The 17,897-nt window shown below is 43.8% G+C and overlaps 1 protein-coding gene across 2 annotated transcripts in view; it reads left to right on the forward strand.

Annotated features, from left to right (window-relative positions):
* The first annotated feature begins 1,232 nt into the window (after positions 1-1,232).
* Positions 1,233-17,897, forward strand: part of smad6b (SMAD family member 6b) — a 60,299-nt gene continuing 43,634 nt past the window's right edge. The window contains exons 1-3 of one of the 2 annotated variants that reach the window (XM_060853124.1): positions 1,235-2,501; positions 5,415-5,471; positions 6,650-6,718. In XM_060853124.1, the coding sequence (XP_060709107.1) occupies positions 2,084-2,501; positions 5,415-5,471; positions 6,650-6,718 (544 nt within the window). In that variant the 5' untranslated portion in view covers positions 1,235-2,083. Of the gene's footprint in view, positions 2,502-5,414; positions 5,472-6,649; positions 6,719-17,897 lie in introns of both variants that reach the window. The other variant, XM_060853125.1, reaches the window with a different exon arrangement.

Here is a 17,897-nt window from a genome sequence, read left to right on the forward strand (position 1 = left end):
CTGAGTAAGGGGTCTCCCATTTGAGTCAGAGAGAAGGAGAAATCTTCTTTCATTGAGGGTAATTATTGGAATTCTGTAATGTGGAGATTTCAGTGTTGGACTGGGGTGAACGTCACCTGGCCAAGGAGCAGCACTCCGAAAGATTGTGATTTCAAGTAAACCTGCTGGACTGTAACCTGCTGTCATGTGACTTCTGGAATTCTATAGCCAAGATAGCATTGGAGACTGGATCACCAAATGTATTCAATGAGACAAATTTTTGATTGATGAGGGAGTCAATAATAATGAGGGGTCCGGGTGTAACAAACAAGTGGAGTTGAAGCCATAATCAAACCAGTCATGGTTTTATTGAATGGCAGAATAGGTTCAAGGGGCCAAATGGCCTACTGCTGCTCCCATTCCTCAGGCTTTTATGAAATTTCACCAATTCCCAACATTCACTGTCCAAATTATGTTGTTTCATTCATTGTGGGGTGTGGGCTGGCCAGTATTTATTGCCTGTCTCTAGTTGCCCTTGAATTGTGAGGGGTGGGACCAGCCCTGAAGCAGAACTGGGCACTGGAGGGGATTGGGTAAGATCATGATATAAAAAACATTGAGGCATAGGTTTAGGGTGAGGGGGAAAGATTTAAAAGGCACTGAAGGGGCAACGTTTTCACACTGAGGGTGGTGTGTGAGTAGAATGAGCTGCCAAAGGAATTGGTGGAGGTTGGTACAATTGCAACATTTAAAAGGCATCTGGATGGGTATATGACTATGAAGGGTTTGGAGGGATATGGGCCAAGTGCTGGCAAATGGGACTAGGTTAGGTTGGGATATCTGGTCAGCACGGACGGGTTGGACCGAAGGGTCTGTTTCTGTGCTGTACATTTCTATGACTTGGACAATCCAACTCTGCAAAATCCCAATCAACAGCGGGCGGCGAAAGGGGCGAAGCGGGAGTGAAGATGCGGACTTGGGTTAGCTGTTCCTTTTGACCTGCAAATTCATTTAATGCAACGCCAGCTACCTGTACCCACCTTTTAAACAAATTATGATCATTGGGGTCGATTTGCGGGATAAAAATATCATTGAAATACCTTCGATAAAGTCTCTGGTGTGCAAGGGGTTAAAAAACTAGAACCCTTGTTTGCGCAACCATCACTACAACTCAGCGCCGCGCCAAAATGTCTAGACTACCACATGATTTCAGAGAGCCAATGGCTGAGTTATGTGTGAGGACGCCCAGAGTGTTGTAAAGAGAGAGAGAGAGTGAGAAAGAGGAGCAGTGGAGAGAAAAATCCACAGAGTGCAGCCTGACATGTTGGTCACGGGGACTTGTTTCTGCAGCTTGCCTCTGCCTGCCTGTGTGCATGTGTGATTATTTCCCCGAAGCTTGGGATCACCAGGAGATGTACTGAAGGAGCATGCTGCACCGCTGAAATCTGCAATGCGATTCACAGAAGGGGGAGACGCAGCTCGCTGGCATCTGTTGCAAAGGAGGGAAAAGGACACTTGCATTCAGTGTGAAGAGGAACGTTTTTGTCTGTTGGGGAAGAGGGAGGTGTAGGTGGAGGAACTGGAGGAGATATTGCTGACCTCACTTGCACAGGAGAAAATCGCCTTTCTTTTTGTTTTGATTTTTGGTCTGGCTCGTGGGTTGCTTTTTGTGTGTGTGTGCAACATTTCATTTTCCCCTTCTTTCTGAATTAGTTACTGATTCCTCATCCCTCTCTCTGCCCCAAACACCCCCCTGTCCTCTTGCACACAGCCTCCCTCCCTCCCACCCCCCCCCCCCCCCCAGCCGAATGTTGCAGCTTGGATTACAGTGGAGCTCTGATCTGTTCCCGGAGCTGGCTGTGCTGATGCATGGCTTTGCTCTCTGCTTAATGCAGTGTGATCTGCTCCCTTTGTAAAAACAAATCCCCCCCTCCCCTCCTTTCCCTTCTCCCCTGACCCCCTCCCCTCTTCCCCCCCCCCCTCCCTCGCCCCCAACCCCTCCCAGCCAGCCCAGGACAAGGAGGGCAGAGGCAAGACTGGCATTGCCAAGCTGCAGCGTTTCAGCTTGTCCTCCCTCCCCGGCCACTCCGTCTATAACCGTCGCATGTTCAGGTCTAAACGGTCGGGCCTGGTGCGGCGACTTTGGCAGAGCCGGGTAACGGGAGGAAATGGGCAGGAGGCGGACGATTGGAGTGACCTGGCCGGATCGCTAAACGAGCTGAAGTCGGTCACTCACTCGCTGCTGAAGAGGCTGAAGGAGAAGCCGCTGGAGGTGCTGAGCCAGGCGGTGCAGAGCAGCGGTGCGTTACACACCGCCTGTGTGCCCATGGCCAGGAGCGAGCTGAGGCTGGGCAAGCAGACACTCGCCCCTCAGGTCTTACTCTGTCGACTCTTTCGCTGGCCTGACCTCAAGCATCTTTTTGAACTCAAGCGACTGTACTCCTGCGAGGGATTCGCCAGGAACACAGACAGTTCCACTGTGTGCTGCAACCCTTATCATTTCAGCAGACTCTGTGGACCAGGTGAGTCCTCTCTCTCTCCCTTATCTCTCAGATGCTCACACATCCAGGCAGATGCTGGAAACCAGAGTCTAGGTTAGAGTGGTGCTGGAAAAGCACAGCAGGTTAGGCAGCATCCTGCACCTCGGATGCTGCCTGACCTGCTGTGCTTTTCCAGCACCATTCTAATCCCCACACGTGCAGTTTAAACAAAATCTTGAGGCGTGCATCGCCTTTTATGCATTCAAACCTTTTCTCGTGGAAGGCGGTGATGATGGGCTGGGATTGTGGGAGAGAAGATGAGAACTCCCAACTCTCACCTGAGGCCCGCATTTAGCGCTTTTAACCAGGTATCAACTCCTGTTCCTTGTGAAAGGTTTCAGCTTTGTACACGGCTGATTCTCTCCAGAGGCACGTGAGATGTGGGTTACCTTCATTAAGATGTCACATTTTGAAAACGATTGAGTGTGTGACATTAGTGAACGCATTTAGAACCACCCTCACCCTCACCCCCACCCCCCAATAAAAAAAGCTCGTGTGAAATCAATTTTTAAAAATATTAGTTCAAATGAAATCCCATAATTTGTTGGTATCATTGCAAAACCCAGTCTCTCAATGTACAAACGGAGTTTGCAATGTGTTTATAATACACTATCTTGGGGAAAAAATGCAGACCATACGTTATGTCGATTTCAAACATTTGAAGGACAGAAATTGTTGTCACTTTTGGGGCCCAGGCGGATTCATTCATTCACATGGAGTGGATGTAATGTTCCAGCCATGTGAGAGCGGAATGTCTGTTTCAAGTCATTCATAAAGTAGAATGCTGTTGTAGTAAATACAGCTCCAACAATGGCAGGGCTTTGGAACAGGTGAGATTGGGAATTTCTGGCCTAGGGCGGGGAGGGGCAGATAGGAGGATGGGGTAGTTACTTACAGACCGGGCAAAATCACTTCGGAAATAAAATGGGAGTTTGTGACTTCCATAGTATTTGATGTGTGCCTTGTGATTTTTCTCCCCTTCCTCCGGGAAGCAACGTTCACGCTGAAACTATGAAATTATGGACATTTGTCTCAAAAAAAATACATGTTCCAGGCATTCCAAATTGTCTGTTTATTCCGTGTCAGAATCACGAGCGAACAAGGCGTTCGAGATGTGAATGTGTGGAGTGTGTGTCACTTGGTGAGTGGCTAACGGTTTCAGGGAAAAGACTGGAGATTTGAACCCTTTTATATGTTAAACATCAGAAGGAGGATTCCGCTCTGGGTGCCCCTCTTTTGCCATGTCCAATTTCTTGGATAAAACTTGAATTTCTAGTGAGTGTTGGATTGAAATTAGCTTTTTTTTAAAAAAAGTGTTACATTTTAATTCACTTATCCTCCTTTCATGGATTGGATTTCATTTCTCATCATTGTTCTATCTACAGTTAGTGATTTAGATTTCACACCCTGGTTTTCAGTGGGTTTTGCAAGTCTTAGGGAGTGTATGGGGGGGGGGGTGTCATAGATCTGGGTTCAGGCTGACTCTGAGTGAACAATTACATAACACCAGGTTATAGTCCAACAGGTTTAATTGGAAGCGACGCTCCTTCATCAGGTGATAGTGGAGGGCTCAATCTTAACACTGAGTGAGATTACTAATCACAGGGAACCAAAGTCATCTTTTCTCCCTTACAGCGAGAAACAACTGTTCATATATCTGGGGGTGGGCGAACACCACTCCATAAGTATGGGGGAAGTGAGGAAGATGAAGAGGTGGTCATCATGGAATAACCAATGTGATCATTCAGCACCACATTATAACCATGAGCCAACTGAGCTCCTCTAACTCGGTTACTCACCTCTAATGGTGAGACTCCTGAACTTGGGGGAAGCACCTTTCTGATGATCATTAATAAATAATTTAAGCGCCGTTTATAATCCAAGGGAAACAGTTTGGCCGGATTGAGAATTTAATAAAATACAAAGGAGATGGGGGAACAGTTAATGCGGAAAAATTGTGAATTCAATGTGTTTACTTTGAATGCTGTATAAACTTTTTTAGAGGCCCTGATTTAAAGAGGGAGGGGGGTACCACTATCGCTTTAAAGACAAAAAAAAGGCCCCATGTCTTGTCTGAAGTCCTGTTGCATTTTGAAAATAGCTGAGGATCATTAATGCGTGACATGATAACGTTCATATTAATGTCACTGATGCATATTGTGGCTTTCACCTGTATATGTCCTTCGTGTATTTTTTTAAGAAAACAATGTTAAAAAGTATTTAAAATGTGACCGCTACCAGTTGCAGTTTCCTCCCTAATTGGCCTCCAACACACAAAGAAATCTATTTTTTATATATGGAAAACGGCTTTAATCTAACCAATTGTAACGTTTTGCTAGCACTAACAAAACCTAGTTGTATGTTTCCTTCGCTCTTGCAGACTGAGTGAGTCAATTTCAGGCTCCCTTTCACTGTTGTAACAAAGACAAACGCTTCCCTTTTTTTTAAGGAAGTTGTAGTAATCTCGTGTTATAATTTTTTTCTTTTAAGAAAAGGTTTTAAAGTTCTCTTAATTGTACAGACCGGACTAGATTCCAGCGAATGCGATTTTAATCTCAAGTTTTTTTTTCCCTTCTCTCTCTCCTCCTCTAGTGGGAGGAGATTGAGGTCTGGAATTATCCCTTTGAAATGAGATCGATTTCAGCTCGTGTTTTTTTTCCTCCTTTTTCCTAAGAAGTTCGAAAGCTATTTAGGTGAAGGAGTGGTAATAATATGTAGTTTGCATATGTCTGGCGCCAGCCTGGCTCTCTCGCTCATCTGACGATTGAACATCCAGGCAATTACTGCAAGCTCACTCTCCTTACACTTAAACCTTTCCCAAGACAGAGAAAGGATTTTTTTCTCTCTCGTTCCCCACTTTTTCTTTGTTTTTAACTCCCATGTCATCATTTTCAGACTCTCCACCTCCTCCTTATTCGAGATTCTCTATAAGTGATGAGGAAAAGCCACTGGGTAAGTTCTTAAATATGTCTAAAATTACGACTTTTTAAAAAAAATGTTGGTATTAATTTGAGGGAATAGTGGCTAGACCAGAGTATTATAATAAACATGTGCCACAGGTAGCTGTTTGCTATGAGTTTAGCAAAAGCTTGTCATTTTTGTGTGCAAGAGATAGACAATCCATGTTCTGATTAAGCATGTTAAAAATATTTATTTGTGATTAGGAATGGATCATCCAAGGTAACCTGAAAACTAAGGGACTGGGGTTCAGGAGGGACAATGTGGGGGAAGAGGGGAAAAAAATCTCCAAACTTTTCTGTGTTTAAAGTAAGAGCTTTGTTAAGACAGAATTAATCCAGCTTGCAGGGATTTTTAATTGTGTTTGACTACAGTAACTGCACCTTATCCTGTTCAGTTTTGTATTTACCCCACCGGGTGTAAACCTGTAGTTTTCAGGAAAGCTTGTGAATTTTGCTGCTATTTTGTGTGTTTGCCTGCCAAACACTGCAGAGCTTCAGTGAGTCACGCTGTGGTTGGGAGTGTGTGGTGCTGGGGTTGCAAAGGATCAGTCATGAGGCAAGCTCCAGTTTGTCCTGGGTTAAACTCTTCCACTGTTTAAATCCTAATAATCACAGTTTTCATGTGGCATTCATGGGGGGAAAAAAACTCGATTAAAATTTAATTTTTTAAAAAAAAGAATGTGGAGGAAAGCAGTGTAAGGATTATAAAGACATTTGCCATGCGGTTTTATACCAGTGCTAATGAGTTAGGGTTGAGGAAGATTATACATATTCACTTGTTGAGAGCTGGAGCTTTGGTGTAACTTTTGATGTTTTGGAGAATGGAAGTTCGTAGATTTTTTTTTGTTCCTGTAGTTCCCCCTGGTTTCCATTTATTCTAAACACCCCATGAACTTTGTCCTGAAATGTTATAAACTTTATTTGTGGCATGTGATGTTATTGCCCCACAGCATTGTAAAACACATCCAATACAACACCTCGCTTCCCTGTGTAATCATAGCATGCTTGAGAAATGGGGTAATGTGTGTGATTTGGCTGTTCTCCATTGTCATACAGCCATTGTATGCAACGGTTGGGAAGTGCATTGTGAAACTCGCCCTGTGCAGTAGTGTAGGATGCACTGCGTTTGCAATTCCTGCATCCTTACTATCATCTTTTACCATTCTCCAGAATGTACGGCATCCTGCACTGAAACAGAAGCCACCAACTCCCCAAATATCACACCTGGAGATTTCTCAGGTAAGCTTTTTGAACATGTTTGAAGTGTGTAAATGCGAAGGAAGTGAGACTGATTAAATCACTGAGTGTTCAGGTGCTTCATTTTGTTAGGAATGATAGACATCCCAGTAGTCACGATGAATAGTGCTCTCTCTTTAAAATGCTTCAAGGTGATCCATCCTTCTGGAAAAGATTCAAGGGAATTTTCTATAATGTTGGGCTTATTATCCATATAGCAAGTATACTATGGAATAGTGACCATTATTGTGTTAAATCTGTGCTGATGCCACCTTGAATCCCACCTGGACTTTTTGAGGTTGTGTTGATTTCAGAGAAACAGAACTTTTGGGAATATGCAGCAGGTCGGGCAGTATCAATGGAGAGGGAAGTGGAGTCCCATGTTTCAGATCAATAGTTTTACTTCAGAACCACATTGTTTTGTACTTGGACTTCCAACTTGGTGTTGGAAGGTGGTATTATCACGAATTGGAAATTTTGTGGATTGGGAATGTTATCCTCTTCTGATTGAGATTGAGGGCTGGGACATGCTGCGGTAACATGTTTCCCTCGTCCCCTGTTTTCATTGACCCTTTTTATTTCTTGATCATTGCCAAGTAAGAGAGAATGTACATTATGCCCCCTTGGGTAAGTCTGATGACAGAAATGGCAGCAAAGTGGTTGTCTGCTTTATTTGACTTGATCTTGTAAAGTTGTCACTAAAAGACTTTTTTGATGTGAAATCCCAGGAGGGGTTGCTTCCTGACAAACGACCATGTGAGTACAGTACAGGATTTTCTATTTGTATTCACGACCCTTTCACTAAAGCTATCAATAGGAGAGTGAGGTCAAGTCGGAAAGACATGCTACAAAATAAACAAACTAACTCTCACATGCCCCCTTAACCTGCCAGCTAGTTAGGGGACGGAGCACCTCTACCTTGATGGACTGAGACTGTAGACTGACAAGATTGGCATTAATGGACCCCTTTGGTGTTTGCAATGTCATAAATGGTGATGGAACCAATTGAAAGCATTCCACTATTTTATTTGTTCAGGGGATGTGGGCTTTGTTGGTTAGTTAAGTGTCAAGCACGTAAGTTTGGGTTTAGAATCACATGTGAGCCAGACCAGTTAAGGAGACAGATTTCTTTCCCTAAAGGATACTAGCTTTTCATTTCTCAGTGACTAAGTGGACTGAAAACCACCATGAGGTGGCATGTGTTAATATGATGTTTGGTTCTGAATTTGCTAGCAACATTTAGAACTAGTTTTTTTGGGAGGGGGGGAGATGGGTTGGAAATTTGGATTATATCTCTAAATACAATTTGATCTGTAGTGGTTCTGTTGGTCAAAGGTGGTGTGGCACTAACTTGTGAGAACAAAGGTCCAGGGCTCGATTTCTCAGTCTGTAGTCCATTCAATCATCTGAGTTGGGCAAGTGCTGCCCCCTGGGTAAAGTTGGTGGAATATAAATTCAACTAAGGTGCCACCTTCCAATCCTAGTTGGCGCCTGTTGGAGGATGTGAAACAGGCCTCTGGCATTAAGGTCAACATTGCACCTGGCTGTGGCCACGCCTTCATACTTGAAATCTAGTGTCCAACAAGATAACCAGAGGAAATCATTGACCAGGGTTGAGATGGCACCAACAGGAGAGAAGGGTGAAAAAGATGAACGTGCTCTCTGCCTCTTTCTTGCGTTATTTAAAAGCAGCATGAGCATGGTTTGAAAACAAAAAATGCTGGGTGCCCAGCGGGTCAGGCAGCGTCCATGAAAAGAGAGCAAGCAAACGTTTTGAGTCTAGATGACTCTTCTTCATCAGCCATCTAACATCTGCACAGTTTGAGTTCACCATCTGCATTTACCTGGTGCCTTTAATGTCTCTAGGTGCTTTAGGAATATTGTCCAACAAAATCTGGCACTGGGCTCCACAAGAGAGATTAGGACTGAAGCTTGGTCAAAGATCTGGTGCCTTTAAAGGTGGACACAGGGAGGTTTGTGGAGGAAATTTGAGATTGGAGCCTCATTAGCTGAAGATAAAGCTGCCAATGGGGTTGATATAAGTCAGAGTGTACGATGTGGTGTGGCTGGGATCTGGGTGCCTGTTTGTGAGCAGAGTCCATCCATGAGAATATGCATGTTGTTACTTTTTTTTTTGTTTATTGATACTAGCTATGTGGCTAATCTGGAGACTTTGGCTTTATGGTATCTAACTGTGCACGCTAACTGTGGCTGACCAATTCTTTATCATGCCCTGAAATGTAAATGAGGAGATTATCTTGCCGTGTTTGTTTTGTGTGTTATGTGGTTTTAAGGCCCAGGCTGACTCTGAGGTGCAAGCACGCTCTGCTCCAACAGGAATGTGTGGGGAGGAAGATTGTGGTGAACATTCACTCTGTACAACTGTATAAGGACAGCTGCCTCCCAGTCCCTGTGCAAGTCTGTTGTTGGCAGGATTTGTGCTTCTAACCTGGAACACTAAGTTGCGAAAGATCAGTGATGGCACTATCTTTTTCCACATGTAAATTAATTATTGATAATTGACCAGGCGCCAGACAGTGCTCTTCAGCAAAATAGAACCACATTTGCAAAGTCAAAATGAACCTTGTGCTACAGTGTAGGAGCCAGTGAACCCCTAGTAATCTTGCCCAAAGTCCCAAAGCATTGGTTTGGAACAGAATAATCTTTGCACACCATTTGATCATGAGGACATCACTTGCAATTCCAATTCTGTTCTCACCCACTCCTTTCTGCAGAGAATAATCTTGGGTGGTAGCTCTCTGGCTAATTTCCCCTTTTTTTTAGCTTCGTCACTACCCCATTCTTAACCCTTAAGTGCTGTCTTGTAGCCCATTAACTCGGCAGAGATTTGATAATTGGGTCTGGCACTCTAAGCCAGTGTTAGACTAATAGTTCCTGAGCTGAAAATGTGTTGCTGGAAAAGCGCAGCAGGTCAGGCAGCATCCAAGGAGCAGGAGATTCGACGTTTCGGGCATAAGCCCTTCTTCAGGAATATCTGCTTATGCCCGAAACGTCGAATCTCCTGCTCCTTGGATGCTGCCTGACCTGCTGCGCTTTTCCAGCAACACATTTTCAGCTCTGATCTCCAGCATCTAGAGTCCTCACTTTCTCCTAATAGTTCCTGAGCCTAGTGAACCAGGTCATCCCTATCTCACTGGATGTTCTGAAACATTCGCACTTCCTCATCGCTGTGAACCTGAATCGTGTGACACCGTGCCAGGCAATGTGACCCCAAAGGTTCCAGATTGTACTGACCCCAAAATCATAGCGATTGGTGGCCTCCGTGCGCCTGCCTTTGGATGAGGAGAAAGGCCATTGTTCAAGTTTCAATCACAGTACGTGGTTGTTCCGCCACCTCTGGGAGTCTTCCTGCACTCTTATTATTCCCTTGTGGGATATGGGAGTCACTGCCTGGGCCAGAATTTATTGCCCACCCCTAGTTGCCCTTGAGAAGATGGTGTTGAGCTGCCTCCTTGAATCGCTGCAGTGCATCTTCTCTGGGTTGACTCTCAAAGCCATTAGGGAGGGAATTCCAGGATTTTGACCCAACGACAGTGACTTGCGGAACTTACTGGGGAATGGTGTTCCCATATATCTGCTGCCCTTGTCCTTCTAAATGGTGGGTTTGGAAGGTGGTGTCTCTGGATCGTTGGTGAATTTCTGTAGTTGGTCCTCCAATTTAGAAATTTAGTTCCAGTCACCTATCCCGTGCTGGCTGACCCACATTGGCACGTGGTACAGCAATGCCTAAAATATATTTTTGTTTTAAAATCTCATCCACTTTATCAAATCCCTTCAAGGCCTCCACCTCCCCAACACCACCTCCAATCTCTGTAACAGCCTACAGCCCAATAACATTCCAAGATCTGTTCTCCCTCACCTTTGGCCTCTTGTGTGTTTCCTCTTGTTCCATCACTAGCGGCCATGTTTTCTGCTGCCTGGGCCCCAAGCGCTGGAATCCCCCCCCTCTAAACCCTACCGGCTCTCTCCTACATTCAGGTGTCAATGACCAAACTTTTGGTCATCGGTCTTAACATTTGCCATATGTATGACTCAATGTCTAGTTTTATTTTAAAGCAAGACCATAACACAGAGGAGCAGAATCAGGCCATTTGGTCCATTAAATCTGTTCCGCTACTCATTCATAGCTGACATGTTTCTCAACTCCATTCTCCAGCATACTCTTTATAACCTTGATCCCCTTACCAATTAAGGGCATCTCTATCTCTGTTTTAAATACATTCAATGACCTGGCTTCCACAGCCCTCTGTGGCAGAATTCCACAGATTCACCATCTTCTGTCTGAAGAAATTCCTCATCTCCGTTCTAAAGGGTCATCCCTTCACTCCAAGGCTCTGCCCTCGGGTCCTAATCTCGCCTACTAGTGGAAATATCTTCTATCCAAGTCTCTCAGTATTCTGTAAGCTTCAGTGAGACTCCCTTGAGTACAGACCCAGAGTCCTCAACTGTTCCTTCATGCCTGGGACCATTCTTGTGAATCTCCTGCATACCCTCTTCAAGGCCAGCACATGCATCCTTAGATACTGGGCCCAAAACTGCTCACAATAATCCAAATACGGTCTGACCAGAGCCTTGTACAGCCTCAGCAGTGTATCCCTGCCCTTGTATTCTAGCCCTGTTGAAATGAATGCTAACATTGAATTTACATACCTAACTGCCAACTGAACTTATATGTTGACCTTAAGAGAATACTGAATTACAATTCCCAAGTCCCTTTGTCCTTCAGATTTCCAAAGCCTTGTCCCATTTTGAAACCTGTCTATGCCTTTACTCTTCCTACCAAAGTGCATAGCCCTACTCTTTCCCAAATTTTTTTCCATCTGCCACTTCTTTGCCTACTCCCCCTAGCCTGTCCAACTCCTTCTGCAGCCTCCCTGCTTCCACCCACTAACTCTTGAAGGTACACACCCATAGACATGTGCACACATTCTCTTGTTGGACATGGGAACAAACTATATTATGATTCGAAATGTGAGTGAATTCCATGTAGATGCTGTCTCCTCCAGTTTTATGCAGGACTAGGTACCAAACAGTTGTTAATACCTTCAGGTGTAAACCCTGGACAGAAGCTAAACTTGAAGTCTAAAGAGCACTTTTTATTTTGTTAACTACATTCAGATGTAACCAATCATTCTAAGAGAAAAGTAGTAAAAGGTCCCTGCCAGTGAATTTTAATATTGGGGATAGGAATCAGCCAATTTAATAAATATTAATAAAATATCTGTTTGCCTAATACTTCCCTTGATCTTTCAGCCAAGGTTAGTAATAATCATTTGCAGTGAAAGGGAGAGAGACACAAAAGCAGAAAGAATGCTCTCTGAGCTGGCTGTAACTTTAATCATTCCTTTTCTTTGCAATTATATTACAGCTGAACAGCACTTAATGTTTTTCCTTTTGGTCCTTTGAAGTCAAGTCAAGTTTTTTTTTTGGTTGGTATTTTTTTCTGTTTTTAGTCTGTCCAGGTTGGGTAGAATTTATTACGTTTTACAGACCGGAAAGAGCATGTGACTTTCTAGATGCTATGATCTTAACGGAGAGGATTGGTGAGGTTTTCCGTAATGGAAATGAGTTTAACTAGAACAATATAACGATAAAATGGAGTGCAGTCTCCATGAAATCAGATACGTTGTCTCCCGACTGTGCAAGTTCAGATACTGAGACTTGTAATAGCAGACTGTCGTATTTGGTGATTAATGCACTCCTAGTATTCAGACTTCTAGTTAAGAGGGTGGGAGTTTTTAAGAGATTTCAAGCTGATCCATTAACCCCTGGGGCTTATTTTAACCCTTTACTGTGAGGCTGATAATAGCTAGCATACACTGTGAACCAGGCCATTTCTTTCTCTCTTTCACTCATGCTCCGCTCCCTCCAGACTTGACCTGATTAGTGTTTTTATCTGAGGTTGTTCAGAGATAAACCTGGCTCTGGTAACCTCTGTACACATGCTGTACAGGCATTTTGAGTATCTGACCATTGTTAATTTGAAACCCCTTGCTTCTTCACTCAGTGTGGATCTTGGCACTGAGAGAGATAACGACTTAGGTGAGATAGCATCAGTTTTCCAATGCATTGGCGGTTTTTTTGTATCATGTAAGTTTGGGGAAATCTTACATTTCCTTTGCAAATCTGATCTTTTATAATATTGAATTTATTTTCCTTTGTTTAACGGGGTGTAGGTATTGCTGGCATATACTGTCCATCTCTAATTACCCTGAAAAAAGGTGGAACAGTGTCTATAGGGATACCCACAGTGCTTTTAGGAAGGAAGCCATTCAGCAACATGAAGGAATGGTAATATATTTCCAAGTCAGGATGGTGAGTGGTTTGGAGGGGAACTTGCAGAGGGAGGTGTTCCCAAAAAACTGCTGTTCTTTCCTTCTGGATGGAAGTGGTCACTGGTTTGAAAGATGCTGTCGAAGAAGCCTTGCTGGATTTCTGTAGTGTATCTAATAGATGGTACGCACTGCTGCTACTGAGTGGTGGTGATGGTGGATGTTAAAGACGGTGGAGGAAGACCATTGTGATTACACCTGGCATTTCTGTATTCTGAGTCCCACACTGTCGAAGGCCAGTGGTCAAATCGTGGAGGGTGTACAGTGTGAATTTTCCAGAGTTGTACCTGGACTGCACTGGTCAAATGACAAGGACTAGGCTAGGATTGTATACACCATTCAGCCTAATCTTTCTGACGTGTGAACAGTCTCTTTTCTAAGTGCACAGTACTTATACATTTTTTGAGTGGCCAAGCATGCATTTTAATTTTAAAGGGGCAATGTGTATGTAGCCTCTGTGGATGATTTTGGGTCAAGAGGATGGTTAGTTGGATACCCTGGGATTTGGATGCTTACATGAGAATTTGATTAGTGTTTTTGAAATACAAAGCAGAATGGATGCAGTAGATGGAGAGGATTTAGGCGACGTCACCAAGAGAAATGTAGAGCCTGATTTTTATGAAAGAATGAAAATTGGAAGCATGTTGATGAATAATGGTAAAAGTCCCAAGACTCTCTCATAAATGGCAGTCGGTACTGGATCGGTTGGTACAGCTGGCTTACTGAATCAGCCATGATCTCATTGAAGGGTGAAACAGTCTTGAAAGACGAAATGCTTTCGTCCATTCCTAATAACGGTGCAGTTTCTAGGAAGAAACATTGACTTGTGATCAGCAGCTGGAACATAGGATGATTTCAGCTCACTGTACACATTCTTGATGTTTCAGGAGTGTCCTGATGGCATTCTCCATCATTTCCCAGTCTCTGTATGGATGGTTTAGCCCCACAGTTGGGTGTCCGCTCTCTGCCGGTGACAGTGTCTTCCCAGATAACTTGAGGCATGTCTGTCCAAACAAAATCCATTATTTATCAGAAAAGTCCTGTTCTCGATGGTTCAGACTTTCATTGGATGTGCACCTATCAACTGCAACCCTGGCACGAGTGAGGTGACCAAGTATGTGACTTCCTTTAAACCGTGTCCAGTATTTGATTGCTATGGTAGCAGCACAGATGGCTCAGTGGTTAGCACTGCTGCCTCACAGTGCCAGGGACCCAGGTTCGATTCCAGCCTTGGGTGACTGTCTGTGTGGAGTTTGCACTTTCTCCCCATCTGTGTGGGTTTTCTCTGGCTGCTCAGATTTCCTCCCATAATCCAAAAATGTGCAGGTTAGGTGGATTGGCCATGGGAAATGCAGGATTACAGAGGGGCTGGTGGGTCCTCTCTTTGGACGTTCGGTGGGGACTTGTTGGGCCAAATGGCCTGTTTCCACACTGTAGGCATTCTGTGATTTACTACTGTGGCTGAATGACCCTTAACATTTAGAATCTTGTTTGGAATAGAGCAGGCTGACTTTGAATTGAGGCTTTACAGTTGGCAAGGCCTTTATTATTAAACACCACATGAAGTGAACATTTCCAGGATTTTGTTATGTAAGTGATTATTGAATTTCATGTTGTAAATGGGTGTTTCCAATTTTGCATACAAGCCTTTCCAATTTCACTTTTTAAAAATTAATGTCCAATTGAAAAAATATAACCATGTGCAATGAAGATTATGTCCCAAGAAAGTTGAGCATTTTATTTTTGAACTAATTTCGGTTCTTTAATTGGGACGTGGGCCTAACTGATACCTTCAGTGGTCGTTGCACATTCCTAATTGCCCTTGAACTGAGTGACTCGCTAGGACAGTGCAGGGGGCACTCTGGCCTCATTTAGTCCAAACCAGATAAGGCTGGCAGAGTTCTTTCCTGTTAATGAACTCCAGTGATTCAGATGGGGTTTTCACAACATGGATAAAATTAGCATTATGTTCCAGATTTGCGAGCTGAATTTAAATTTCCTGCTGGTGCTGTGGTGGGATCTGAATCCACATCTCTAAGGCATGACTCTGAGTTTGGATTACTAGTCCAGCAACAGCATGGATATGCTACCGTCTCCTCTAACTTTGGTTGGCTGTGTTTGTAACTCATGTTTGACAGAGGCAGCCTCTCCCTGTGCTCCTTCATTGCCCTGTAACTCTCACCCCTGGGTCCCCAGCCATCCCTCATGTATCTCCTTGCCTCCTTCTGCCCCCCGCACTCTTCCTTTTCCGTCTGAGTTCTAACATTACCGCAGAGGTTTCTTAGGCTCTCCGATCCCAAGAAAAAAAAAATCATAGTTTTCTTCAAAAATAGACTCTAGTATTTAGAAGTGAGATCTGGCCCCCATTTGGAAGAGTCTGGTTTCTCTTTTACTGAGCGTGTGTCATTCGCAAGCTTTACTGGTGCTGCCTTCTGGGGCAAGGCGACTTCTGGTGGCCTCTGAGTGAGACTGGCTTGTCTTTTTTTCTGTTTGCATTTCTCCCAGTCCTTGCCTGCCTGTCTGTCTCCAATGCAGACACACAATCAATTTTTAAACCTTTCCTTTTTTTCAAAATAAAAGTGATTTTTCTGCCTCTCTCTGCACAATTGGGATTGATAACATCAGGACTGGGAGCGCAGTGCAGACTGGGAAGTTCGGAGGGCATGAGTTATTGTGTGATTATTATCAGCACTGAGGCTGCCTGACTTTCTGCCTATGGCATGCTTCAAAGGAGAAGCTTGCATTTCTGCTGTGATTAATGCTAACCACCAGAGCTAATCCATCACAGTAACCTCCATGAGATGCAGGAATAAACTGGAGCCAGTTAGGATAATGGTCATTGAATTCATTCATGAAAACCATTTTTATTAAGATTAGGTCTCCATATGGAATTTTTTTTAAAAGCTTTTGTTTGAGCTCTGAACATAGAATGCTGCAAAAATTTCTTTCCAATCAAAGATTCCCTTCACTTGTCCACAAGATATTTTCTTGGAAACGAACAGCCCTTCCTCCATTCCCCAGGGTGAATGTTTATAGATACTTTGGAGATTTATCATGTGGAAGTGCTTAGTATTTGTGCTTTTGCTATATGTCTTCATTGTTACTTTTCTAAGCTCAGGTGAAAATAAATAAATGAATGCTTTCTCTGCTAATCTACCACTCACTCACTCCCTTGTTTTCATGTAGCATCTGAGGGAGAGGAATAAAGGAGTTAACCCCTCCAAGTCCAATATGATTTCTCTTCAAAGAAAAGCATTAACTTTTTGTTTCTCTCTCCACAGAAGCTGCCAGACCTGCTGAGTTTCTTCAGCACTTGGTTTTCATTTCAGATCTCCAGTATCCAGGATTTTGTTTTTGTTGCTTGGTTTCCTCTCTCACTCAAAGCTTCAACACTGTTACATCATTTCAGGTCAATCACGATCGTACTCATATTCCATGTTCCTTTATATTCTCATCTAGCAAAACTCCATTGCCCAAATTTGAAATTATTAACTGATTGACCATGTTCTGCTTTCTGTGGGAGAGAGCTAGCCCCATTTTCTGTCTCCTTCCTTCTCCCCCAAAAGGTGCACAGTCCTCCAGCGAGAACCGATGTCTCAGTCTCCCCAACAGTGGAAAGGTTTCTCTCCATCTATTCCGTATATCCTCTCGATATCCTGATTTGTCTTCCATCAGATACCCATGAAAGTTCTCAAGTACCAGGGAATGTAAGCCCGGTTTCTATAGTATTTCCTTTTAACCTGATGTGGTCACATTCTGGATTGTTTGGAATCCATTGGGAGCCTATACCTTATCCTGGGGCTATTCAACTAAACTGTAATTCTCCGCGTGCCATGTTGGTGAGATTGGGAGCTGGGTCTAGTCTTTGAAGCAGTTGCAGCCACATTTTGCCAAAGTATCTTTTTCCAATTAATGAGGGTTTTTTTTTTTTACCTTGCTTTCCAATAATCGAACCACCCCTGAGCTCCTCACACTGTCCACCTCACTGAGCAACAGTCATGGTGAGATGGTCAAGCAAAGACACTTAGCTGGACTCTGCAGCCGTGTCACATTTTCGATATAATCGTGGGGTTAGAACTGGATGGTTGGTGCTCAGAAGCAGTTCATAAAAGGTTTTACCATACTAGTAGCTGGAATGGGTGGGATGTCTTATGAGGGAATGATAGCCAGGCTAGACTTGTAACCACTGGTGACATGATTGAATCATACAAGAGTCTGAGGGGTCTTGACAGGAGAGGTGTCAAGAGGATGGTTCCTCTAGTGGTAAAATCTGAAAGTAGGGGCTCACTGTTTTAAAATTCAGGAGTTACTTGTAAGCTTCTGGAACTCCTCCTGAAAAGATGATGGAAGCAGGGTCCTTGAGTAGTTTTAAGGCTGAAGAAGAGCAATTCTTGTTACTAAGAGAGTCATGCATTATCGGGGGCAGGCAGGAACGATCAGATCAGCTGTGATCTTATTAAATAGCATAACAGGCTCAAGGGGCTGAATGGCCTTCTTCTGTTCTACAGGCCTATGCTATAATCTGCCACTTTAACAATTGGTATGTTTTGAACTCGAGGCTGAGTAGCCTGACGGACGGGAGCTTGGTTTGAGCAGGAGTAGAGGAATGAACTTGAGAGGTGATGGGGTTGGAGGCCAGGAACAAGGTTTGCGATTCCTCTTTGAACTGATGTTGGGGACAGGATCTCAAAACTTGGACCCTTCTTACATCAGTCAACCTTGGTGTCTCCCCTGAACTCTCTCTAGGCTCTCAACATCTATTCTGTAAACTGCAAGTTCGTGATCTGTGTCCTTTGCCAATCCTCTTCAGTCTGATTGGTGGCTGGTAT

The sequence above is a fragment of the Hemiscyllium ocellatum genome, chromosome 39, assembly GCF_020745735.1.
Source record: "Hemiscyllium ocellatum isolate sHemOce1 chromosome 39, sHemOce1.pat.X.cur, whole genome shotgun sequence".
In the NCBI taxonomy this organism is placed as follows: Eukaryota; Metazoa; Chordata; class Chondrichthyes; order Orectolobiformes; family Hemiscylliidae; genus Hemiscyllium; species Hemiscyllium ocellatum.